The sequence below is a fragment of the Pecten maximus genome, chromosome 8 (genome assembly GCF_902652985.1).
Source record: "Pecten maximus chromosome 8, xPecMax1.1, whole genome shotgun sequence".
NCBI lineage: Eukaryota > Metazoa > Mollusca > Bivalvia > Pectinida > Pectinidae > Pecten > Pecten maximus.
The window spans coordinates 43414256-43440201 of record NC_047022.1 but is presented as its reverse complement, the minus strand read 5'-3'; the positions used below and the strand labels follow the sequence as shown (position 1 = coordinate 43440201).

Below are 25946 nucleotides of genomic sequence, written 5' to 3'. Positions count from 1 at the left end.
GCCAGAAGAAACTCGGGCTAAATTACCAGAAGATATAGGATTAGTACGTTCGTCTTTGGCGAAATATCTATGAAATTCAACAATCATCTACAGTATTAAGTATCATTTTATCCTAACTTTAACAAAACATGTACAAAAACTATGTTGGGGAAAAGCGTGGAATCTGTAGTATAATCTTAGACGTACTCTTAACTTAATTACCGCCTACATTATGCCCATTAGTAGGTTAAATCTCGCCAACAGCTACTGTTACTCTACGTATCTTCTGAATTTATAACATCATTAACATTCTGGTTGTAATTTGCTAAACGTGAAAGAAATACTACGTTTTGTAGACTATAAACACCAGAGGATATACAACCTCTTGACTACGTCACAGTACTGTCGTCACTGGACCAAACAAGTAATAACGACAAAAAGGGAATAAATAAAGTATGGCTTTATAAATATTGAATCAAGAACCCCGAGAAGTTGGAAAAATTTACTTAATGATTTCGCGTGACTTTAAAAGCTGATATATGTCACTTACTCGATCGTTTTACACTCCTTCTACCTTTCGATATAATCGCCCAGTGAATCTTATCACATCTGATCTCATTGACCTCTTACCTAGGCTAATACCATTAGTCTAACGGTTATCCGAATCGTTACGATCTGCTGTCTCTTGGAAGAAGAAAGGGACATTTAAAATATTTTAACAAATTTGAGCAGTGACAAAGTTGGTCGAAGACATTAGTTTGAATAAACGTTTTAGTCACACAATACTACTGGCCAAATGCCACAACAGTGGTACTATTTGTTATCTAAAGGAAGTCACTGGCACGTCCATTGATCAATATCATCAATTTGGACAAAGAAAAAACGTAAAGCCATTGTTATCAGACCATCACTAGCCTAATACCAGGACTGTTGTCATTTTGGTTATTGAGAAGATGTTTGTGACTTTAAACATTTGTCAAGGTCATTCATTTAAACAAACATACTGACGCAACATCCCATCACACGACACTAGGGTCTCGATTATTTAGAAGTCATTTCAATGATTTGACAAATCTCCCTCCACCTTGATTTGAAAATCGTTTATTTGAGCAAGTCCGAACCACTACCTTTGCGAAGGCCACGGCATGTCCGTTTCTGTGGAGTTCCGTGTCGACGTGAAAGCCGACGCCGCCGCCGACGTAGACGTTCCAAGAGAAGAAATATATGCCCGGTACAGAACAAATGAAGGCCCCCGTGAACTTGTTGTAACTGTTCCCGACATTTGTAATGACGGTGTCGAACGGGAGCATTCTACGTGTCAACAGACGGAGGGTGGTGGAGCTGTAGGCGTAGAACGCTACCGGGGGCAGGTGTACTGGAATAGTGAAATAGTTTATAATATACTGAAATAGTAAAATAGTTTATAGTACAAGTGTACTGGAATAGTGAAATAGTTTATAGTACAAGTGTACTGGAATAGTGAAATAGTTTATAGTACAAGTGTACTGGAATAGTGAAATAGTTTATAGTACAAGTATACTGGAATAGTAAAATAATTTATAATACAAGTGATCAATGAAAAGACATATAATAAACAACAATATAACGCTGAGAAAATATTTAAAGGTTAACTGTAATATTTTTTTTACGTTATTGAGCAATAACACAAAAAACTGGGGTGTACTCTGAATAAACCGCGAAGCGGTTTATGAAAAGAGTACACCCCAGTTTTTTGTGTTATTGCTCAATAACGTAAAAAAATATTACAGTTAACCCTTATAATTTAATTAACAACGATAAGAAACATTTTCATTCAGTTTAACATGTTTATTCTCCAGATATTTAAAAACACATCGATAAATACAAAATCCCGTGAACAACGGTGACGTCACAGTCATTATTTATGTTATGAGATGGAAACATAATTTTTTGAGCCAATGAAAATGCTTGTTACAAGCAAAATTAAATTATATATTGGTAAACTCCCTGAAGTGACAAAAGTATCAAACGGTCCATGAAAGCATCCGATATCTAAAGCCAACAAAATCATTCATATTTCACCGATCACTATTTTATAAAACTTGTATTAAGCGGTCACGATGAGGAAGACTTCAAAGTTCTCTTTAATTGCAAATTCTTTCACAAAATAATGTCGACCACACCCCAGTAGTTATAATCAGACAGCCTCTCCAGCAAACTGACTATACATGTACATATAAAGGTCATTAAACTTCATATTCATAGGTAAAATGGACAGGTCAAAGGTCAATAAACGTCTTAACATGTATGTGTACTAAGACATGAAGGTTCCTGGTTATCGAACACCATTTCGTGTTAAATACACTGTACGCAGATTTAAAGTAATTTTAAAATTCTCTTAAAGTAATAATACATATGAAAAAATGTGATATTTAGTGTGAAAGCGAAGAAATAGTAATAAAATGATAAGTAATTAAAAAGTACCTACTTTACTCTCTAATATATACAATAAGATATCCTCGATTATAGATTTAACTTTGTGTCCTACTGTACATTAAATACACTAAGAAAGGTTAAAGTTGAGTTAGAGACTTTTCGAGTTAAACAGTTTGACGGTTGGTTATAGCAGAGACATATAACGGGTATATATATGTCTCTGGTTATAGTATTTATACTGTAAAGCACAGGGGCTGTGCTGTAAAGTGAATAATTGTTTGTAGTAACAATAGTCCATATTATCATTTACAGAATATCACATATACCCTACCGCTTGTCCTTGGTAGTCTGTCCACGACTGAATAATTGGAATTCCGGAGATTTTCTCCAGCCGACACATGGACAAGACTTTCCAGTTGATTCTTCAGTAAGACAATTTCCGTAGACTGTCCGGAATACAGGTGCTCCAGGTCACGTATCCGACTCTCGTATTTCTCTGACTCTTTGACACGAGACAGAAGTTCCATCTCCCGACGTTGAGCTTCCGAAGCATCTTTCGCTCGTAGTTGTTCCAGACTTTCCAGTCTCCGGGAAAGATCGGAAATAATGTCAGTGGTACTATCGGAATGGTCCTGGAAAACCCCTTCCGATCTGGACGACACACAGAAAGAGAGAAGAAGTATTGCAATCATTGTAGTCGGCGTGTTGTGTATGTTTATGTCGATCTTGCTCTCCTGGGTTAAATATCTTATCTTCATATCTGAAACACAGGGGCTTGACGACCTCGCTGTTGATGTGTCGACAGACGGTGACACTCATTCTCCCCTGCACATTTTTCGTGTGTTCCCAGATTTGGTACTGTCCCGGGAACATTGCTTTTAATCGGCAAAATTCAACTGAAACAAACCAATTATAATTTCAGTCGTTGTAACAGCAATTCTTTGTTAAAAGAAAGCTTTGGATACTACTTCATTCCCGTCACCCGGACCGTTTATGGTTTTGGGCATAGGGACTCCATCCAAAATGAAAAATAAATACCAGGTTCCGACCCCTATTTATACCTGGGGTTGGTTTATTTTCTGTGTCATATAAAGGTGTGAAGCCCCTGTGGATTTGGGTATCATTATCTGGTATGTTCACGCACTTGCCAGGACCCTGTGATATAAACTTTACTGAAGTCTACATGTTGCCTACTTTCTAAAACCCGGTCTTGTCCTCGTCCTACGTAATCTGTGTCAACATACGGTAGATAAAGGTGAAGTTACTTATCTTAATGTTTGTTAAAATCAAATAATACAACTTCTTGAATTCTTATAATCCTATCTTAAACTTGTCTTCATAAATCATTTTAGTCCAATTTAACAATTTAAGAAACACTATCTCAATAGTATAACTTTAAAATAAGATATGGTCATGAACATGGAGAATGATATTAAATCGTTCGGTAACAAGACACTGTAACAGACGATATTATCTCAACCCATGGGTGCCAAACACCAGGCTTGACTTAAGTTCCTTCACTCTCAGGTTCCCGTCTCATCCCCAAGGGGTTGAAAGGTTATATTAATCGGTTCCCGTCTCATCCCCAAGGGGGTGAAAGATTATATTAATCGGTTCCCGTCTCATCCCCATATTAATCGGTTCCCGTCTCATCCCCAAGGGGGTGAAAGGTTATATTAATCGCAGCTGCCCCAATTCAGAAATTTCCTTTTATTTTCTATTGAGTATCCATTTACATGCATTAATTTATATTTTCCCTCAAAAGCATGTAGCACCATATATATTAGCTATATCCATTAAGTCAGTCGATAAACAATTGCTAGTTACTTTTATTTTTATTAACATGTTTGAAACATACTGTATAAGAGGTCCAATGGGCCGGTATCACACATCTGTTCTTCAGCTTATGAAGCGAAGACTTTGATGATATATTTGACCTCTGTGGCCTTGCTAGTAGATGATGTGTTTCCATTTGAACTAATATGGCAGTCTTTCATCCCTGTGAGCTTCAAAGTAGGTCAAGGTCATTCTTAAAATAAACTTGATGGCCCTTCATCCAAACAAGCTACTGATTCACATTTGATCTGTTATCTTGAACATAGGTCAAGGTCATTCATTTAAACGTAACTTTAAGTCCTTTATATCAGCATGGTACGGACAGAAAGATGATATTGGATGGCTGGATGAGGCTGTATCCAGGCTCTTTGTTGAGGTGAGCTCTAATTTAACCTCTTTATACTGTTAAGATAATCATATAAATGAAACCCAAGTTGTCAGTGTGTGGTAAAGTGTAAACCAAAATAAATAAAATGTATAAATTTTGATCTTGATTAACTAGCGACACTGGGGCCTGGGTGTCTCGGCACTTTATCAACAGCCATCCACCTCCGGTTAGCGAGTGTTTTTTCTCCGGGTACTCCAGCTTTCCTCCACCTCCAAAACCAGGCACATCTTTAAATGACCCCGACTGTTAATAGGACGTTAAACAAAACAAACCAAACTTGCGACACCAATGTGGTGAGAGATTTTGTACAAGAAAGCTAACTAATGATAATATGCAATATATGATCTGCAAATAAAGGCAAGTAGTCTGCAATCACAGCCCAGGGTACACAAACATATTTATATATAGTGTAGACTGCACCAATTTTGGTCAAGCACATCAACTTTGGGATGAATCCAACAAAACCTTAATACCCTGCATTCACATTTCTTCCACAGTTGTTCCCCATCAAAGTAAATCCCATCTTTCATCTACAATCTTCACCTTGTCAATAAAATAATATAAAAGAAAACACAAAAACTTTTATACAGATGTGATTCACTTTTAATGAACCTGATCGGCATATTTACAATTCTATGAATGAATGATGTGATATTGTGAGATATTTACAATCCTGTTTATATGACATGTTTGAACATTAAATTCAAATACACAATTTTATTGATGTACACAAAACTTAATTCTTGCAACAAAATTTTTGTTCCAATTTACCAATCACATGATTTAATCAAAGTCAGCATGGTAGAGCTACATATCAATGGTTTTTAAAACCATCTTTATATAGAAATATGAGGTGGACGTGACACTCTTCTCCTGTGACAATTAGCCATTTACTGTACTTAGAGAGGTATTAGTAGAAGAGGTTTTACCTGATATTTGTACCAGAACACACAAATAACATCTAGTTAGGTAATTTATGTGATTAATCAATGAAGGGTCGTATGTGTTTCACAGGGATTGAACGTATATATATTACTTTATGACAGTAATATATCGGACTAAAGCATGATCACTCACAGGAAAGGATAGAAATTCAGACTGAAAGCAAGATAGCTTTAATGAAAACATTGATATCTAAAATAAGTATTTACAGTTTAACATTCATTCGTACTTTTAACATAAAGACAAACTACTATATAACAGTGATCATTCTAGCACTGACTTCACTCACGATTCATTCACACAAACACAATTCTTTCATCACACTCATATATCTAACACACTTGTGAATACGAGATGTCCAAACAATTGAAACTTTAAATTCACAGAATATACATTATCCAGTTCCCAAAAGTTGTATTCACTTAAATGAATCACGTTTCAGATCTTGAAAATGGATATGTTGTACACAAAAATGTCTGTTATAAATAAATGGAAATCAAAATTCTTATTTAACAATATTTCGTTCCTTCATAGACAAAAATCCATCAATTCTACTTTCAATCTTGGTTGGTTCATTGGTGCAAAAGTTTATTGTTTGTATTAATTTCTATGATCTCTGCTATTGTTGTCCTTGTGGGCCTCACAAGTAAAGTTATCACACAAACATAGCTCCCCTTGTGGGCCTCGCAAGTAAAGTTATCACACAAACTTAGCTCCCCTTGTGGGCCTCACAAGTAAAGTTATCACACAAACTTAGCTCCCCTTGTGGGCCTCACAAGTAAAGTTATCACACAAACTTAACTCCCCTTGGGAGCCTCACATGTACAGATCCTCCCTGTCTGAACTGCCAAGTTCTCCTTCTTCCATGGAGGAGAAATTGAGGAAGTGGGAAGGACGATGAACCTCGTGGTAGAACTCCTTTGGGTTTGATAGCTGTAGTTCATACTTCATGTTGGGGTCATGACGCACACCTAATGAATAAATAAAACAATGTCAGAAACTCACTACAGAAAATATACCGGTAGATACATAATACATATAACAAAATGTCCATTGTAAGGAAACGTTTATGATTCTTTCAAATAATCATCAATAGATTCCCATTTGCTCAAATAGAACCCACTAATTTTTGGAGAATGGTCTGATGGACTAGAGTACAACTGTTATTCAGATCAATGACCAAACAAGAATTGTCACAAGACAACAAAGCTTGACGAGTGGATTGAAATTCAGAATTAGTTTTAGAAGTAGTTCAGAGGTTTTTCAAAGTAGGTCAAAGTTCATTGTCAAGGTCAGCAGGTCTGTAAATGTGAATTTGGGTAAGATCACTACTATCACTTGTTACAAGGAATAATAATGTGAAATGCCTACACTGTATCCTCACTAGTATTTAACACAACAATTAAAAACTTAAACCTTTAGCTGTCAACAAACGACGTTAGGAGTAAAGCAGTAGCTCCCCTGGACTTTGTCCCAACGAGATAAAAAAAAAAAAGTTGGCAAACTCAGCAGGGCCCTTGAAATCTTTACTTTGTAACAATACCAGTCTTGTAATCTTACCCATAAAGTTGTAATTCCAGGAGCTCTGTGATGGTGTCATGAAGAATCCCAGGAATCTATCGGACAATAACATCTGTACACGTTCGTAGTGGGAGGGGAGGTAACCCTTGGGGTTATTTCCTGTATCTGTGTTCTGACGGCCCCATTCACATCCTGTGGGGGTCAGTTTGTAAGCGGTCAGTGAACAGGAGCCAGGCGTGAAGCTACATGTGATGATGACCGTCTTCTCCCCATCCCAGGCAGGGTTGTCGGCCATCACCTTGGCGTGTGTTGTGATGTCCTGAGGGGACAGCTGTGGCAGTTCGTTAGGCTGTGTGTGGATCCAACCCAGGGGTTCCATTTCCTGTTATGATATTTAATACTCTAAATTAGACTTCAATATGACCAACAGCTAGTCATTTACTTTTCAGGTTTGTTCTTTAGTGTCAATCTCCAATTTGAAAACAAATACTGTCGAAACAGTATAACAACATTTCACTTGTACCCTCATTTTAAACACAGACAAACTAAAATGTTTTTTATTTTTTATTTTTAAGATACAAGTACCATCTTAAATGCGACATCTTTGGTAAATACACATTACGTAAAATTTGTATGAAACTCAAAAATCAAGGAGGCAAATATTATACAGTTTACAATGCATATAAACTGTGTTTAGGCTTCCAGTATATAAAAGGCATCAGTACACATCTGAGTTACTTCACCAGCTCAACACTGCTTGGACCAGTGAACCTAGAACGTAGACTAACCTTGAGGTACTCGGACTCCGGGAGGATGTTAGGTAGATGGACGGTCTGGTGAGTTCCCCACTGTGGAGGTAACACAATACAACGTATCTCCTTCACCTGTGGGTTGTCAGGGGGGCTAACTCCGTACAGGTAGCCAGCAATCTGTAAACACAGTCACCATCAGAAATACATTTTCATATAGATAATACTCATAATTCTGTCACATATTACCTGTAGAATGGAGGATCATCATTAAGTAAATGACATAATTTTTAAGACCTTGGAAATGAAACTTATTACAATCGCAGACAGAAGGCAAAACCAATACATAACAGGTGACTTATTGGTTAAAAATTTACCCATTTTTTTCAGTACAAGAGAAACTGCTTTTTTCACACACAGATTGTGTAACAATATATCACTTAACCTTGTTTGAGGATTACCTGAGCTCTAAGATCCGAGATAATGATGAATTTTTTCAGCACGTTCTTTGGTAAGATGTATGTGTAACCCGTCTCTTTGATGTCATCTGACGAAACGTAGATGTGGTTTGTACGCAGATGCAAGTTTGTTGCGGAAATGGCTCTGACTCGCCACTCTGTCTTGGATGCAAAGGTAGAAGTCTCGTAGTTACTGGTTGTCGAGGTGATGATTTCGTCTCCGTGTTTGTTAACAGTTCGCGTCGTTGTTGCTGTGAGCTGAGATTGTTCTTTGGTTTGTTTCTCAATCTCTGCAATTTGTTGACGCTGTGCTGACGGGGCCGAGATCTCCATACCAAGAATGATGTCACGGATTTCTGACTGTGTAAGGGATGCAACATTGACGCTGAAACAAAGAAAATTTAATATTACATCTATACAGCTGGTAAAAACATACTGATAATCATCTTCCTATAGCGAAGCCTAAACACTGATAAACTACATCACAAGTGAAAACAGGATTTCTGGATTATTAAAATCAGAAGGTGCTTCTATTATGATCAATAGATAAATCAATTTCGTGTTCTGGAATTCAAACAAAAGCCGAGTTTCAACCTACTTGTTTTTCTTGCCATAGTCGGCCAGGATAAGATCCTTAAGCTGCATTTCGATCTTCATCCACTCCTCGTCCGACAGCGTGGGCCAGATGTGATGCTGCTCTGTGATTGTTGTCTTGTCAGGCTTTAGGACGATCTTTGTCCGGTCATTGTTGACGTGCAATGCTCGGAGGATCAAGATGAGACGAGAGAATGCCTGAAATCATACATACAGTTAAAACTTCCCTCAACTCTGTCTATATATAGATATGTTGTTTATTATAGAATAGTTTAAAATGACAAAATTGGGAAAAGAAAAAACTTGATGATCTATAAATATGATTTAAGGAGAAATGTATTCTATTTTCTGTATATAACAAATGTTTTTTTGTTTTCCTTTGTTCACTATGAAATACAATGATAATCACAACCATTCAGTTGTTTAACTGTGACGTTATTACTTTTCCCTTATACTTTATCCAACACAAAGAGCCCAAAGCTGATTCCTAAAGTTAGTATGGAGTGTATCTTTTTTTAACTCTGAGAATGTATTGCTCATCCTTTTTAACATCTATCCAGTGTACATACTGTGTAGGATGATATCGTCTTGAGCCAGTCATCGTACAGGTTAAACAACACCATCTGTGGTTCTGTAGCCTTCAGGATAAGGTCACCAAACTTCTCCACCTACAAAAAAACACCATGTATTACTGACCCAAAAACATCAGGAGTGTTCAGTATATTTCCTGTGATAATAAAACATCTTCACTTCACTATTTACTACTTTAGTAAATCTGTACAATCATAATTCAAATTAAATAAATTCTGGCAAAGAGCCAACTCAGCTTTCATTAGAATAGAATAATAATCCATATTGAAATGTGACAGTTCATCTGAATATTCTGAAATTATTACTGTAACATTTCCATGTTAAATTGTTTCGATATTTGTAAATTCAGTTTGCTGTAATCTCGGCTATAATATTCTCATCTGACAGAATTCCTTGACACCTTATCTGCTAGTAACTTTCGAAATCTCTATCAAATCAATAGTAAATGATCTGCTTACTTTGAGACAGGCCTGGAAGGGAAGTTGGAGTTCACTACCCTTGATGACGATGTTAGGGAAGTCGAGGAGATGCACCTCGAGGGGGTCGAGCATACCCTTCCTTGTAACAATAATCTGTTTGGGCTGTTCCTCCACAGGGAGGGAACGAATCAAGGCTGCCACTTCCTCAGCTGTCTTCCATTTGGCCAACTATTGAATAAATAAGACATTCAATTTTGTGTAATTATCTATACGAGTGGCTTTCTTTAATGATAAGGAAAATTGAAGATGCATCACTGTGCCTAAAACCACAAATTTATGTGTTTCTTTTTCTCCAAGTCCATGTTGTAAAATAACTTCAATGAAAATATGGAAATGGATTTAGTTCTGTTAGATATTGGGCAGATATTGAGTAGAATCATTTTTGTATCACATTTTTATATGGAGCCAAACATACGAGGGATGGAAAATATCCTTCCCTATCTTATCATAAGAAGTATAAACTTTAGACAGTTAGTTCAATAAGAAAGATATATTTCCTTCCAGTGCCAAAGCATATCGAAATACTGCCATACCTGTCCGAGACGTTTCTGTCCTGCCCACACGGAGGTGTGAATGATCTTGAGGAAAAGTTGACCGGTACGAGGATTGAAGATGAAAATGGCACCATTGATGGGCTTGGTTGTAAGATTTCCCTCAAAAGTCTGAAATATTACAAATACATACATTACTATAACTGTGTGAACTCGGTAAAAACACATTTTGAGAATATGTACGAAACCTTTTAATGGTTTCTTTTTGTTCAAATTTCAATATCAATGTTTAGAATTCAGACTGATCTGTGGGTTATGTAGAAAGTTTTTACAATTATTTCTTTTCCAAAGATATAACCATAATACCTTGTAATCTTGCTAAAGCAGTTCCAAATTACACGATTTTCACCAAGCTAAAGGTATGTTTGACCTCCTGACCTACCTTATGAATGGTGACCCTGTAGACATTGGTGTCATCCACAAACCAGATAATCTGATTGGAGAAGAGCTCGCCGTAGTTCTGTGAGGACAGATAAGGCTCAGTGGGCTCCGAGGAGTAGAGTTGCAGCCCCTTCCTGATGCGCTCCCTCAGCACATACAAAGCTGGGTTGGCCTTCATTATCTTAGCCATAGCTGATTGGATCAGAGGCTTACAGCCAGGGAACCAGTTACCGTATGCACTGTAACATAATCAAGACAGTGATTACACTGATTAGTCCTCTTAACAATATCTACATGTAGTAAAAATTACGAAGACAACCTAGTCATCACATACCTATAGAATGATTTTAGTAACAGCAGCTGCTTTTTTTTTAGGTTTTCATTCACATTATAATGTACGACGTTAGATTTGCCATGAACAAAAAATAATCTCTTAGGGACTAGTGTGATTACCTGTGCAGGTTGTAAGCCAGATCGATGCCGACCAGTAAACCTGTCGGAGATGGATAGATACTCATGTTGTCTGTGGTGTAGTCGAGGAACTTAGCTCGGGCGTAGCGCTCTATGTCATGTGAGTCGTAGTCGCCCCAACGGAGCTGTATGTCCAGCCAGTATTTCTGGGTAGTGGTGTTGTCCATCACATCTCTACAAGAACAGAATAACATCACCATACAAAATATTCAGCTAAATATGACACAGATGTAATCACTTGCCAATCGGGAAGGCAGACTAAAAATCTATTAACAATCCATGCTGTCTATGTATTCTATGGGTCCTTCCCATATATAGACACTTGCATGCTACCATCAGGCTAATTAAAGATTTTTATCAGTTTCTAACTTTGTTATATAATTTTATGTAAAAAGATTTGATAAAATGTTCATATCCTAATAGTACTTATTATATTATCATTTTATTTGTTTTAAATAAACTTTTCTTCTTCTAATATTCGTCAATGAGTGATGTTTCTATAGTTTAAAAAAATTACCAATTATCATAAAGTACAATTATCATAAAGTACATACTTGGAGTCTGCCAGGAGTGATGGTTTGGACATATTCCACTTGTAAGCAGCAAACAGGAGGATATCAGCACACGAACTGTTCATCTTGTACGACTTCCGTGGATGTATCGTCTCTTTCTGTACTGTCTCTATCTCCAGGGCATCCAGCTCCTGGTCAAAAACCTGTAGACAGAAGTTATGAATGAAAAATTAAAAACTAAAAAGATCATATGGATAGAAATGATTCTATTACAGAATGGTTTACATCTTGCTGACACAGAAGTTAGTTTAGTTGGACATTGTCAGACATAGACAGAAGCAGAAAATGATGCGTGATGCCAGCCATACAGAGATGAGAGTGAACCATATATGGAAATCACTGTCATGAGTGGAAAGGTCAAGGTCAGACTTGACACTGGAGCTAACCATACTGATATATAACATTACAATTAGAAAACCTTAATTACCAGTATATAGGATTATAATGTCAAAATACCTTAATTACCAGTATATAGGGTTATAATGTCAAAATACCTTAATTACCAGTATATAGGATTATAATGTCAAAATACCTTAATTACCAGTATATAGGATTATAATGTCAAAATACCTTAATTACCAGTATATAGGATTATAATGTCAAAACACCTTAATTACCAGTATATAGGATTATAATGTCAAAATACCTTAATTACCAGTATATAGGATTATAATGTCAAAATACCTTAATTACCAGTAAATAGGATTATAATGTCAAAATACCTTAATTACCAGTATATAGGATTATAATGTCAAAATACCTTAATTACCTTAATTACCAGTATATAGGATTATAATTGGGAGTAACTTTTAAGGTCGTTACATCATTTACAAGACATCTCAATAACAGTATATTATACAAGGAGAATGAAATAGGACACATACCTGACAAAGATCCATGACAACTCAATAACAGTATATTATACAAGAGAATGAAATAGGACACATACCTGACAAAGATCCATGACAACTCAAAAACAGTATATTATACAAGGAGAATGAAATAGGACACATACCTGACAAAGATCCATGACAACGCTCTCATGGATCTTCTGCCACAAGTGAGCACGGAAGATCTGGATCAGCGAGATCTTTAGGGTCGGGATTTTGCCGTGCATGAAGATACCTGTCAGGTCTAACTGTACCTGGAAACCTACATATACCTGTGGGAGAGAAACGGAAGGTGTAAAACATATTTCAAATACAAAGCTTTGATTTTTCTTTCTTTAATTTGATGAATATGTATGTGAAATGGAATGAGTCTTGTATTTTATTTTTATTACTTGTATCAGAAAATGGCCTTAAATGATTATTAGACCAAAGGAAACAGATGAATTAACTTTTTTGTGTTTGGAATACATCAGATTATGCCATGTAACATCACAATATAATTACAAACTCTATAAAGCATATAAGTTGATTATCCCTTGCTCAGTATTTACAATAATAACTTCTAGAATAAGTAAATTCACGTTAACGTAAGATACGTACATTGGCCCTGTTGATGGTTGGTGACCACCACAGTGTGAAGCGACGGTTCGGGATCTGGTTGAGACCAGACCTCTGAGCATTGGTCAATTTCTTGTACTTCATAGACTCTTCAAATCCACTGGCCTTCTCCCTGTACAATGAGAAATCATCAAATTATATTTCAGGTGTTCAGAGAAAGACATTCATAACTGCTCTTATATTACAACATATTCCTCATATTGAGACTACACTTTTTTCTTTCAATATATTCAGAGATGAATTAATATCCACAAAATTTCGTTGTTTTCAAATTACACTTCTAATAATATTTTTGATTAATTTGTCTGAACAAATATTTAACAAAGAAAAATAATTAAATTCTCTCAACAGTTTAGTCAGCTTACCAGAAGAGACCTTCCCATGTTGGGAAGTATGTCCCCTTGAAGAGAGTGTGCTCCAGGATTCCCTCCACGCCACCAAGTGCCTGGATCATGTCTGTGCGGTAATTGTTCAGGTTCCACAACTTGCCGTCATGTCGCTGATGTGTCCACCAGAATGGATTTTGTTTCAGTACCTGTCAGGGAAACAACATGATTAATGTATATTAGAATTGACATCATTTGGGTAAGATCACTACTATCACTTGTTAAGCAGATCTCTGCATGTTTTTTGTCACTTTAACCAACTACAAAATGTATGTAAACAGAACTGTGAAACCTAACTATAAAGCTGCTTGCCATCTTGTATGCACAGTGTATTTTCATATTTCTCTTTTATTTTTCCTAAAGTTGTAATCTCCCTTAATGCAAAGCAATTCGCAATACATAAAAGTTTTGTTACAGTACTAGAATTATTTCAAATATCTGTTAAAAAGTAAAATCACAGACTTGGAACATTTTAGATTTGAAGTTTTCTGTTAATACTTTTGACAGAGTACCTGGAAGGCTTTGAACTCTGTTCGAACACGCCAGCCCTTGTCGTAGGCAAGTGTGTGTCTGTCTTTCTGGAACAATGTGTTGATTCTGGGAATTCCACGGTCCCAGCTGTCTTCCAAGTCCTCTAGTGTTAAACGTCTACAAGATACAGATTTCAAATCTGGTTATTAAATTTTCTATTAAAAGAATGGTGGTGGCTGTGAGAATATTTGATAATGATTATATACAGTTATATACAGTAATTCAGGCCATCCAGAGCAATTAGGGTAACGTGTCATACCCAAGGAAACAACCACAACAGCCCAGACTGGCCCGTTTCTCAGCTTCCAAAGAAACTGAGCTTTTGCCGTCCCCTCTAAGAGTATAGATTTTTTGTATTCTGAAGAGGACAACAATTTGGAAACATATTAAAAGTTTACACAATTGAAAGCTAACTGAGTGACAGCTGGATGTCCCGTTTCATAAAGTGATTTCAATATTTTTAATAGAAAAATGTGTATTCACCTGTTCTGTGCATTGGCCTCCTGTCGCTTCAGCGTGTACTCTGCCCATACTCGCTGTGAGTCAATAAACTCACTCTCCCAGGGCATCACATATCTGTAATGATAAATACAATCTGTTGAGACATATTCAAAACCTATTAAATCTATTATATTGTACTTGTGATTGTGTTTAACTAACATCTCGTCAAACTTGTTTGACACTACTTAAGGGAAAATAACCCTTTATAAACACTTTGTCACAGTTTACAAAAAACTCCCAAAAGATTCTGATTAATCAAACCATGAATTCACATTTTGTAAGTTTTTTTGTCATCTGGGGTAGGGAAAAACTTTTTGCAAGAACAGACTAGCTGGTGTAAATTTGTACTTTAATGATTGAAGAAATATGGGAAATGGAAGAGATTATCATGGATGTTGATTATAACTCAAATATCTGCTTATTATACTATATAAAAGAAAATATTTTCATATTTTTCTTTATTTTCAAGAAAGCAACAATATTTTAAACATTAAGAAAGTGAATTCTTTGTCTTTACCTGTATAAATTAGGAATGAGCTGATCTTCATCGTGACTCATACCAGACCGGAAATGAGTGATACCAACATCTGTCTGTTTTGACCACCGGAGATCTGACTGTGGGATAAGAACGTGGCCCATTGACAACATTCCGAGTCCACCCAACTCTTTAGGGGTGTAAAATACCACTGGAGGGAAACGACTGGGCATTTTAGAATTGAGTCCGATCTTAATACGGGTCTGGATTTTGTTTTCACACTTGACAAGAAGGTCCAATAGTTCTTGTGTGTTGACAACAGCCTCACGGAAATATGTCATTAAACCAATAAGAGCGGTGTTCCATTTGTTGACAATCTTTGTGAATGTTGTCGATCCCGATGCCATGAGGATCTGACGTACACGGTTGTGGAATCGTGACATCGACTCATCGTCCACTCGCAGGAAACACTGAGCTGTCCTCTCTTTGGTTACCTGAATAAAAGTGGATGAGAAATCAGTGAAGGGTCTACATGTTTACAATATCTCTGATTTCTTTTTTATTATTGTCTTTTGATGAATCATGAATTAATTTGTTTACTACTTGTTATAAATAAAATGGACATTTTTTCTTTAATAGCCCATTAAAACTGCTCAAGTGCTGACACATTACTCAGATATATTCTAATCGTTTAAAGTGAAATCAAATTTCAATTTAATGACCTTCAAACAATGTAGGTTATACATCAAACATATTTTAAAGCTTGCTTTCTGTAAATGTTTTTAAGGCATAAAGTATTATTTCAAAAATATCTAAAGCTCAGAACATCTAAATCAGTTTCATTAACCATCAAAGCTTTAACATGATAATGACCTCATTCTGAAGGTTCCAGACGCCGTCCCTGTGTGTGAATTCCTCGTGTGTGGTACGACACTTAGGCAGGATACGACACTCAAACCCAGACATGTTGAATAGTAGGTTGGGATTGTCTTTGCTGTACACCGACACGAAGCTATTGTCCCACAGAATGGTTGTCACAGATCTCGGCAAACGGTTCTTGATGTCCCAGAAGACAGCACGTCCCCTGTTTAGAAGAATAGTACCGATTACACAGGTAACCCAAACAATCAAATTCTGGCTGAAATGGTCATATATCTTGGATCATCCGTGATTTATGTTAAACTTCATTTACTGTATACATGTCAGTACATAATGTTGTATCATGTGTCATACACTTTAAAACTGGTTTTCAACAAGACATCTTTTGCCAGACTTTTAAACAATGTATCTAAAATAATTGTTTTAACTCTAATCCTATCAGATCTGATTTGTAAGTCTTATATCCAAAACATTATTGCAGATTTACTATAGATGTAAATCCTCAAACAGACTTACAAGTTGACATCGTGCTTCATGAGCCTCATTCTGGAGTCTCGAGGCCAGCATTTTTTGTTGTTGTAGCCCACGATGTTTTCATTGTTAGGATCAGGATGTTCTGTAAGATATCGCTGGATCAGGTCTCTGGCCTCTTCCGCAGAAAATCTGACAAAAGCAAAGTGACTGTCATTATCGTGCTCTGCGAAAATGGTTTAAAACTTTTACAAGTTTCAGTTCCAATTTAAGTCACAAAATTTTCTGGGGAATATTCATCAATCCATTGTTGAGTAATATCTATTTTCAGTTCAGTGAATTAAATTTCATCTTTTCTCTTAAACTCTGCTTTAAAGGTTATTCTGTTTTTTAGCCAATCTATGAATTCATCTGAAAAACATAATTCATAAATAGATCTTTAAACCCATTTTTGTTTCCCTACACAAATCTGGTTTAAACAAGACTTAATTTCATTTAAGGATTAGATTTAAATGGTGAGTGGCTAAAGCTCTGACTTACCGGAAGAATATATGTATGCGGTCGATGTAACGCGAGTACAGACGTATGGGATGGGCTGACTCTGTATTCACATCCTACAATACAAATACCAGTAAAGGCACAGATTATTACACAAATCATAGAAATATTATCAAAATGGTTTTCACTACAAAGTAATTCTACATTTTTTCCATAAACTTGTTATACAGAATTCAAAATGGAACTTTTTCTAAGATGATCATGGTTCTAGCTGTCAAACCACTTACCTGGAAGGTGAGAAAGTCGTTAGGCAGCTGTGGTGGACCAGCCATCTCACTGGCACGATGTAGGCCCAATACTAAAAGGTCTAGTACCAGGCCATAGTACTGTACTATAAACGAAGCAAACTGGAGTCCTCGGATTATCCCATAAGCATTAGTATGGTTCATGTCCTAGAAAATAAATAAATGTGTTATCTATTACAAAACATTATAAACCAGTAAAATAGTTACAATTTAACATCAAAAGAATCAAAAATGTTCGTTGTATTGTTTTTTGTACGGTTCATTTTGCTGCATTTAAAAACATTAAAGAGTTAAATGTATTGATCTGGCAGTAAACCCAGGCTAGTAATACACCAGCTTACAGTTAAATGATAACCCCTGACTTTGAGTTAGAGGTTCTCCTGTGATAGATATAGGCCATATTAAAGGATAACTTAATCATTAAAGGATTACTTAATCATTAAAGACGGACTTCCTTAACAAACGTAGATAAATGTAGGAAATTCTGGCTTCATAATCAGGACCCAAAGATATGTGAGAAAGCTTTGTCTTACCTTATAATTTATGACGACGTTGTTTTTAGCTGTCATGTAATCGGCGATGTTGTGATCGACGATGAGACGTAACAATCTGTTGAGAAGTGTAAGATCAATCTTTTCATACATCTTCTCGTAGTGAGACTCCATCATGACATTACACTCCCCTTCACTGGTGTCCCACACATCCTGTAAGTTGTTGATGCCTGCAGAGAAAACGTCACTGTCAGAACCAGTGGGCAGAACAATATATGCCAACGTGACATATTGTTTTAATATTTTATGTTAATATTTTTTGTTTTAAAATACATAAGAGATGGAAAAGTAACAAGAGGAATGGCTGTATCAAAGTAATACTTCAGAAACCATAGTCACAGTGTGATAGAGATTGGTTTAAACAATATTAAAATATCTCTTAAACAAGATTTAAATACCGAAATAAAAGAATAGCAAATCAACTCTGACAGCAAAGTATGTTACCGATTTTTTGTAATTTTCAATTTTCTATCCCTTACACCTTCACAGTATAAAGATATCCTATCTACATACACATGATTATAAAACTCACCCTGACACCACTTGTAAGTAAGGAGAGGAGGCGGCTCGGAGTCCGCAGGTTTTATCCAGGGTGGGAACAGGCGTCGTTTGTCAGCCTCGTACCACAGATACTGGTCTAGGTAGGCATCTGTAATCTTCTCCAGGGGCTCAACATCATACACGGGGATCAGATGGCTGTATAGGTCCATAAACTCAATACCCACCTACACACACAACATAGAACAGTTAATGTCACCACACCTACACACACAACATATCCATAGAACAGTTAATGTCACCAAAGTAAAATTGAAAATGTAATGTGCCTTCCCTTCCACAATAACATGTGGGATAGTGTTATCTTTATACACTGTATAATGGTACTCACCTCCTTAAAGGCTCTCTGTGTGAGCAGGTGACGTTTGATACGAGACAGAGCCTCGTGAGGATTGTCGTACGCCTGTTCTATAAGTCCCAGTTCTTCTCTCTGTGACTGGTTTAGTCGACTCTTCACACTGTAATTCAGACAACAGTGAATATACATTGTGTAAGTTGTGCCACAATAACAGCATTCTTAGCAGACAAGAATTTAGCTTTAGACAATAGCAGACAAGAATTTAGCTTTAGACAATAGCAGACAAGAATTTAGCTTTAGACAATAGCAGACAAGAATTTAGCTTTAGACAACAACTGCTTAGAAGCTTCAGGGGTATTCATATCAAAAGGTCTGTGTCCTGAAACAATACTGGTCGTTATTGCATGTTGGTTCTTGTGGGAGTTCCTTGAACCTTTTTTATATCACATCTTGTCAATATATACTTTGACATACCATTATGTTATGTTTGACAATGAGGTGGTTTAGCAGATAGGAAATTATTACCTGTATGCTTCCTTCAGCCTCTCCAATGCCAGAATGAGAAGCTTGGTGTCGTGTTTGTAAGAGAGAGGAGGGAATGGGATGGGAGAGAATCGTCGACTCTCGAGCCAGTGGACAGTTGTGGTGTAGATGGCGACAGCTTCCTCAGCTGTGATGTAGGGACCATCCTTCAGGTAGTTGTGCTGCCTCTCCTGTTCTGCCTTCAGGTACAGACGTGTGAGGCGACCCAGGTTCTTCTTACACACAGTCTTGTCCACCTAGAAAAAACAAGGCAAGTTATCACTCAGTAAAAAATGGTTGCATCTAGCAGAAAATATTTGTATTGTAGTGACAAAATTACTTATTTTTCCTTTATATTTCATTTAAAAACATGTTAAAACATTATTTGATAAGTTGTAATAAAATTTTCAATTTTTTTTCTTCAAAGTTGTTAATTCCCTGAACTTACTGTGGCACCTCTCCTGATTCGTTCCCTGTTGTAATGGGCAGTGTTTGTCCACCAGTCTGCCTTGGCCTTCACATACCGCAAAATCATGTTCTCAATGGGGATTGGCAAGCCAGGCACCTGTTTAAGAAATTATCTGTAAATGTACTTTTTATCCAAATACATGCTCTTGGTTGAGCAAATTTATTTCCAAGGAACTTTACATTACAATGTAGATACAAATGTATTCTGGCATGACAGACATAGGAATGTTTAATCTGGATAGAGTAACAATACAGCAGTTCTAATGTATCTTTTTCCTGAGCTGAATGAACCTGTGATGAGACCTACCTTCCAGGGGATGTTAGCCTTCCAGCATCTCCAGGCCTCACTCAGGTGCTGTAGGATAGTCCTTGCTTTGTTCTGTTTGATCCCCTCGGGCATCATGTCCAGGATGTCGTGCATCACCTGTATATCACAACAAACACTCAAACTTCAAATGTCATAATACAAACTTTACAATGACAAAATGTCATAATACAAACTTTACAATGACAAAATGTCATAATACAAACTTTACAAAGACAAAATGTCATGATAAAAACACTACAATGACAAAATGTCATAATACAAACTTTACAATGACAAAATGTCATAATACAAACTTTACAATGACAAAATGTCATAATACAAACTTTACAATGACAAAATGTCATAATACAAACTTTACAATGACAAAACTGTAATTTGATGTCAAAATCATGTTAATCATAGAAAATATGTTGAATTAACTATAAATCAGGCATCATAACAGCAGACAAAACCTACACATTATCCCTGTGTATTTGTTCTTTATCAACTGCTGTCCCCATTTCCCTGTGGGGATATTTCGTTAAATAATTTAACAAGTAAGAATTGTTTTGATAGAAAATGAAGAAATATTTAATATGTTTTGATATATCTTGCCCACTGATTCTATACTTAATAATAATCACAACACCAGAGTACATATGCTGTCAGATAATTACAGATAAATCTATATATCTTATAAAACTGAGTACATCAAGAGTTCAGTGCTCCCAAATCCTCCAATCCACTGAAATACTTACAGCTGCCCTGAGTTCCAGATCAAAGTGACTTTCAACTCTCTGTTTGGTGACGGTCTTGGCCACTCCCTTGGAATGTCGTCCTTCAAACTGACGAGACAGCAAGTTGCCAAGCCAACGTTCCAACAAGGGTGTGATGCCACGCATGAAGAACAGCCACACCCTCCAGCCTGGGGCCCAGATACCACAGCCAGGGACCCTTACCAACTGGTCCCTGGGGAAGTGAACAAATTAAGTCAGTTATCATATTTAGATATAAGCAAAAGAATGTTTAGTACTTTAGACATTCTGAAAGAGATTTTAAAGACCAGTGTCTCCACACTTCTTCCGAATCCAAGATATCTGGAATGTTGAATGAGAGTCCTTTGACTTTTACATCTCCTCTGGCTACTATTTTCCTGTACAATAAACTACTTATCATTTACTTGTTCTAAATTAAAGACACTGGTACTTACTGTGTTAAACCTGTAGTAGACGACATGTTTGATGTCCTTACACATCCGGATTTGTCTCATCAGTTTGTACTTGTATCTGTACATACCAGTCAGCTGGCCCTACGTGGGCAAACACATACTGCTGGCCATCTGAAAGCTGTAATGATAAACACACAAATCTATATAACATCAAATTTATACTGAGAAATGTGTTCCAGACAATGTTAATGGTTTTCATAGTAATTATTTATTCCGCAGAATTAAACAATTCTACAATACTGCAGTGTTGTTGTCCTCCAAAATTAATACAGAAATACTTATTAGATTCTTAACACATTTTTTCCTTAATGTTTTTATTTTGTTATCACACAACCTTCTATCATTGATTTAAAATTCTTTATCCTTCATAAATGAACAATTACACAACATTCTAATCTAATAAAATGGTTACACTAGAGTTCTTTTTAAACAAGAACTTGTTTTTATTAAACAAAAACATATATTCTTCAAAACAGAATTTCATTGTGTCTTGTTACCTGGAAGGCATCCACGTTTCCAAGGCGATACTGCACATGGCTGTCCACGATCAGTTTGGTCAGACGCAGAATCTCACGACACAGATGGAAAGCATTTCCAAATCGGGACTTCTTCCTTTCCTATGTTTTCAAATATAAGTTTTTTGTTATCTAAAGCATAAATTATCATCGACTGAAATATCATTATAAGAACAAACATGAGGACAGAGTTCCAAAAGTACAAAGACAATAAAGACATTTAACTTACAGCCAATCTCAATTGGTTGTTGGTTTCCATATAATGCATAATGTCAATATGATGTTTTAGAAAATGAATTTGACCAATATCATCATCAGTTTGTGATACGTGTCACTGCCATTGTTATAGTTACACAACCTACAAGACTCTACGGACATACAGATAGTATAAATCTTATCCAGAGTGTTGGAATCTTTCCTGCCCACATCACACAGCCAATACTAATTATTTTTCTCTAAAATTCAAATCATTTGAGGAAACTATTACAAAACAGAGTCGTTAAATTCAAATGTAAATTCTAGTGCGATATGGTCCAACTGCACTAAGAGATGTCTCATGTTATAATTACATTGTAAAGTGGTGACATTTCCAGGATACTGGTGTATGTAAACTTCCTAATGGATCATAGTCATATTTCTCTTTATATGCAAATTGTGAAAATCCTTCAAATTATATAAGGAGGCCCTTTATAAAAGCACAAGGCTTAATAACAATTGAGTTTTTCTTTGCAGATGGTACCTTGGTAGTGAGGGTCTTGACAGGTTTCAGGTTGAAGTTGTAGTCAAGATGAAGATAGTTGAGGTTCTTGCGATGGATGAGGAGGTTCAACATGTTGTAGCCTTGGCGACACACTTGTAATCCTACCTCCACCCAGTCCAGCTGGGTTGTTTCGAAAAACTTGGTCGCCTTGAATGACCGGAACAGGTACCTGTTTAAGCAAGTAAGAAAATTTCATTGATTTATAGCTCACAGTCTACAGAAATATTCAAAATGTTTTTGATATTGCACATAAAACCAAATTTTCACATACATCAAGCAATTTGAAAAATATCTTTTCTGTCAATAACAATTTTCGACCTTGGATTTAAGGGTCCCAATCTCCAGTCTCCTGAAACATTTTTCTTATTCTTTCTTTAAACTTAACAAAATACTGTCATTTAAATTTTTATCGATCTAGATATTCACTGTAGATATTTCATAAAACAAATCTAATTCCTTTTTACATATAAACTTACCTCTTCTTCTGGGCCTTAGGTGGCTTGTGTTTGAGGGCATTCAAGACAAAGTACTTGAGAAGTTTTTGATACGACACTCGCACCTTGACAGGCATGCCTGACGGACAGTGTTCTCTGTACCTAAACAAAAATTGTCGGCAAAAATTAAGTTAATTCTTCTAATCTAAAAGTGGCAATATAATATGCTGAGAATACCTGTAAACATATGCTTTATACCCTTACATTTTTTGTTGAAATTGAGTCAAATACAAAGAATGAAAAAAAAAGTTTAGACCAAAATATGTCATAATTTTGAATTAATTTATTTTTCCACAAATAAATCCATAAAATCGATTGACCTAAAAAGAATCTAAAGTTTCTTAAAACCATTAATAACTTATATCTGAATATACAGTACCAAAGATAAATGCCCCTAATTGTATCATGATGTGGATACATTATGGTGACAGTAAACCCCATACACTTCATAACCTAAAGATCCTTCGACTCCTGACCTTGACCTCCTTTACTGCCACTAGGTTTGACCCCGTGGAAATAGCCACGTTTACAGTATATTAAACTTGCCTACAAACAGGTAACAATACTGAGTTACTTACCAAGCTTTGACCAGAGGAATGTCCATAGCACGACGTGTACGACCTGACCTCAGGTTGAAAGGTCGAGGAGCCCACAACAGGGCAATGCCATTGGCTGTGTTATCAGAGTATAGGGGGGTCTCTTGCATGAACGGCTGGACATAGTCTGGCAGTTCAAATTCCTCCTCATCGTCCGGAAGAACCTCCGACTGAGGAAAAAGCAACAAAATATCATGAAGTATTAAATTTACAGTTGTTCCTTAAACTAACCTTCCCTATTTCTAAGTTCAACAAAATACATGAAGTATTTAATTTACAGTTGTTCCTTAAACTAACCTTCCCTATTTCTAAGTTTCCTATAAAATCATGTAAATGTTTGGAAATGAATTTTGTGGTGTTTCAGACACCAATATGTTTTTTAAATATTATGCCTGAAAGACACCAGAGGTTGTGAAATCTAAAGTCAGTTTACCTCCAGTCAGCAGAAAAACATTATATATCTGTGTAAAATTGATTCTAACCATTCAAAAAACATGTTTATTACTGGAATCTGAATGTAGAGAAGAGGCTGACCTTTACAGTGTGTCTGTGAGAAATGGGATTGATGAGAGGATCAAAGTAGAACGCTGGCAGATCAGGATCCTCAGTCTTGATGTAGACAACATTTGGGGTGTGGTACCTAAAACACAAACCAGATATAAATCATTAGGATTAGTAATAATTTTATCTGAATGAATTCTTTCCCTAAGCTATAAACAGTTCTGTATTATTCCAGATATGTGTACATGTGAAGCCACTGATAATACAGGAGTTCAAGGTGTTTGTACAGGCCACCAATAAACTGAGGGTTGTTGGTTGGGGTCACAAACGTGACTTCCTGTCTCCACCTCTAGTAGTTTTACAATTATAAAGGACAATTATTGTATTAGTAAAGGTGTATTTAAAAAAAAATTACTGCATAAAAATAAACTAAAACACACATCAAATAAAAGTTAAGAGATTTTTTAATTTTCCTCTAGCCAAGACTGTAGAATTTTTCTGCTTGCCATCAATGACATTTACAACCTCTATATGTCTGACTTATAAACAGGTAAATCCTTGATGGACCTTATATGTCTGACATTTTCAGCTCCTGTGGTCAGATCTTCCCACCACAGAATGCGCATTTGTCATTTTCTCTACCACAACATCACCAACAGACAAGCACCACACCTGTCTGCTGTACAAGTGAATGTATGTGTGATCTGATAAACATCTCCCTCCCTACAATATGTATCATATATGGATCAGTTTAAACAAGGCAGATTTCTGTTTTTTTTCCCCTCCAAATTATATATTGAAATGAAATAAGGTACAAAATAACATACATTGTTTTAAACTTCAAAGTAAGATACCATTGGGGACATATGTCATGTTCAGTCATTTTTTAACTTCTGTCATGAGTGAGATAAACCAATAATTTTTTGCTGCAGAAAAATTGACAGTTATTGTATATTATTTGTTACTTCACAAATCTATTATCACCTTATCTGCATTTTCAAACTATAGATTATCATTTTGAATTTATTTCGGATAAAACTTACCATGAAAGATGTACTTTGTATGGCATACTGTTGTACAGGTATGGGAAAGCAATGCGGTATTCTGTCCTGATAGGCTGTCGAATAATTATCTTATTGATGTCATTGAACTCGTTCCAATCTTCATCCCTGCAAGTAAAAGAAATAAATCTCTGAAAATTTGAAGTGGTCAGTTATAACAAAATGTTATTTTAGGGTATAAATATCTTACTACACAGAAAGAAATTTAGAAGTAATGGAAAGATATTTAATATCTATTTGCCTTATTTTATCAATGGATTTCATTTCTTACCCCTCCCCCACTTTCCTTATGACTTTGACATATTTCTAATAAAGACAACCTACAGGTTGAAATGCTTTTTCCTGTTTTTCTGATCTCATCAAGCAACCTCTCCCAGCAGATCTATATACTAGGCTTGTGTTTAATGTAAAGAAGGAATGAACAATTAAAATGTATCAAATTATTCACATTTTTCTCACAAAAACAAATATATTAAGACATGTTGTAAGTTCAATATTCATTCAATATTTTATTAACCAAATTTCCAGTTTATTTTTTCAGGATACATGTATCTGCTTTTTCGGAAGTTAATTCTATCCTTAAAAGAATAAAAAAAAAATTAAAAA

The 25946-nt window shown here is 36.0% G+C and overlaps 1 protein-coding gene across 1 annotated transcript in view; it reads right to left on the bottom strand.

Annotated features, from left to right (window-relative positions):
- Positions 1 to 5203: 5203 nt before the first annotated feature.
- LOC117333592 (pre-mRNA-processing-splicing factor 8-like) overlaps positions 5204 to 25946 on the bottom strand; it is a 33013-nt gene continuing 12270 nt past the window's right edge. The window contains 38 exon segments of the mRNA XM_033892950.1: positions 5204 to 6199; positions 6332 to 6531; positions 7121 to 7463; positions 7870 to 8010; positions 8292 to 8673; positions 8887 to 9080; positions 9452 to 9550; positions 9932 to 10120; positions 10486 to 10614; positions 10886 to 11123; positions 11338 to 11529; positions 11910 to 12070; positions 12943 to 13089; positions 13418 to 13547; positions 13801 to 13970; positions 14334 to 14469; positions 14836 to 14928; positions 15371 to 15822; positions 16202 to 16412; positions 16724 to 16870; positions 17219 to 17292; positions 17464 to 17628; positions 18015 to 18202; positions 18565 to 18757; positions 18922 to 19048; positions 19414 to 19667; positions 19859 to 19975; positions 20186 to 20302; positions 20944 to 21135; positions 21137 to 21154; positions 21396 to 21494; positions 21496 to 21531; positions 21911 to 22030; positions 22668 to 22857; positions 23165 to 23284; positions 23761 to 23948; positions 24313 to 24418; positions 25323 to 25448. Coding sequence (XP_033748841.1) covers positions 6377 to 6531; positions 7121 to 7463; positions 7870 to 8010; positions 8292 to 8673; positions 8887 to 9080; positions 9452 to 9550; positions 9932 to 10120; positions 10486 to 10614; positions 10886 to 11123; positions 11338 to 11529; positions 11910 to 12070; positions 12943 to 13089; positions 13418 to 13547; positions 13801 to 13970; positions 14334 to 14469; positions 14836 to 14928; positions 15371 to 15822; positions 16202 to 16412; positions 16724 to 16870; positions 17219 to 17292; positions 17464 to 17628; positions 18015 to 18202; positions 18565 to 18757; positions 18922 to 19048; positions 19414 to 19667; positions 19859 to 19975; positions 20186 to 20302; positions 20944 to 21135; positions 21137 to 21154; positions 21396 to 21494; positions 21496 to 21531; positions 21911 to 22030; positions 22668 to 22857; positions 23165 to 23284; positions 23761 to 23948; positions 24313 to 24418; positions 25323 to 25448 — 6139 coding nt within the window. The 3' untranslated portion in view covers positions 5204 to 6199; positions 6332 to 6376.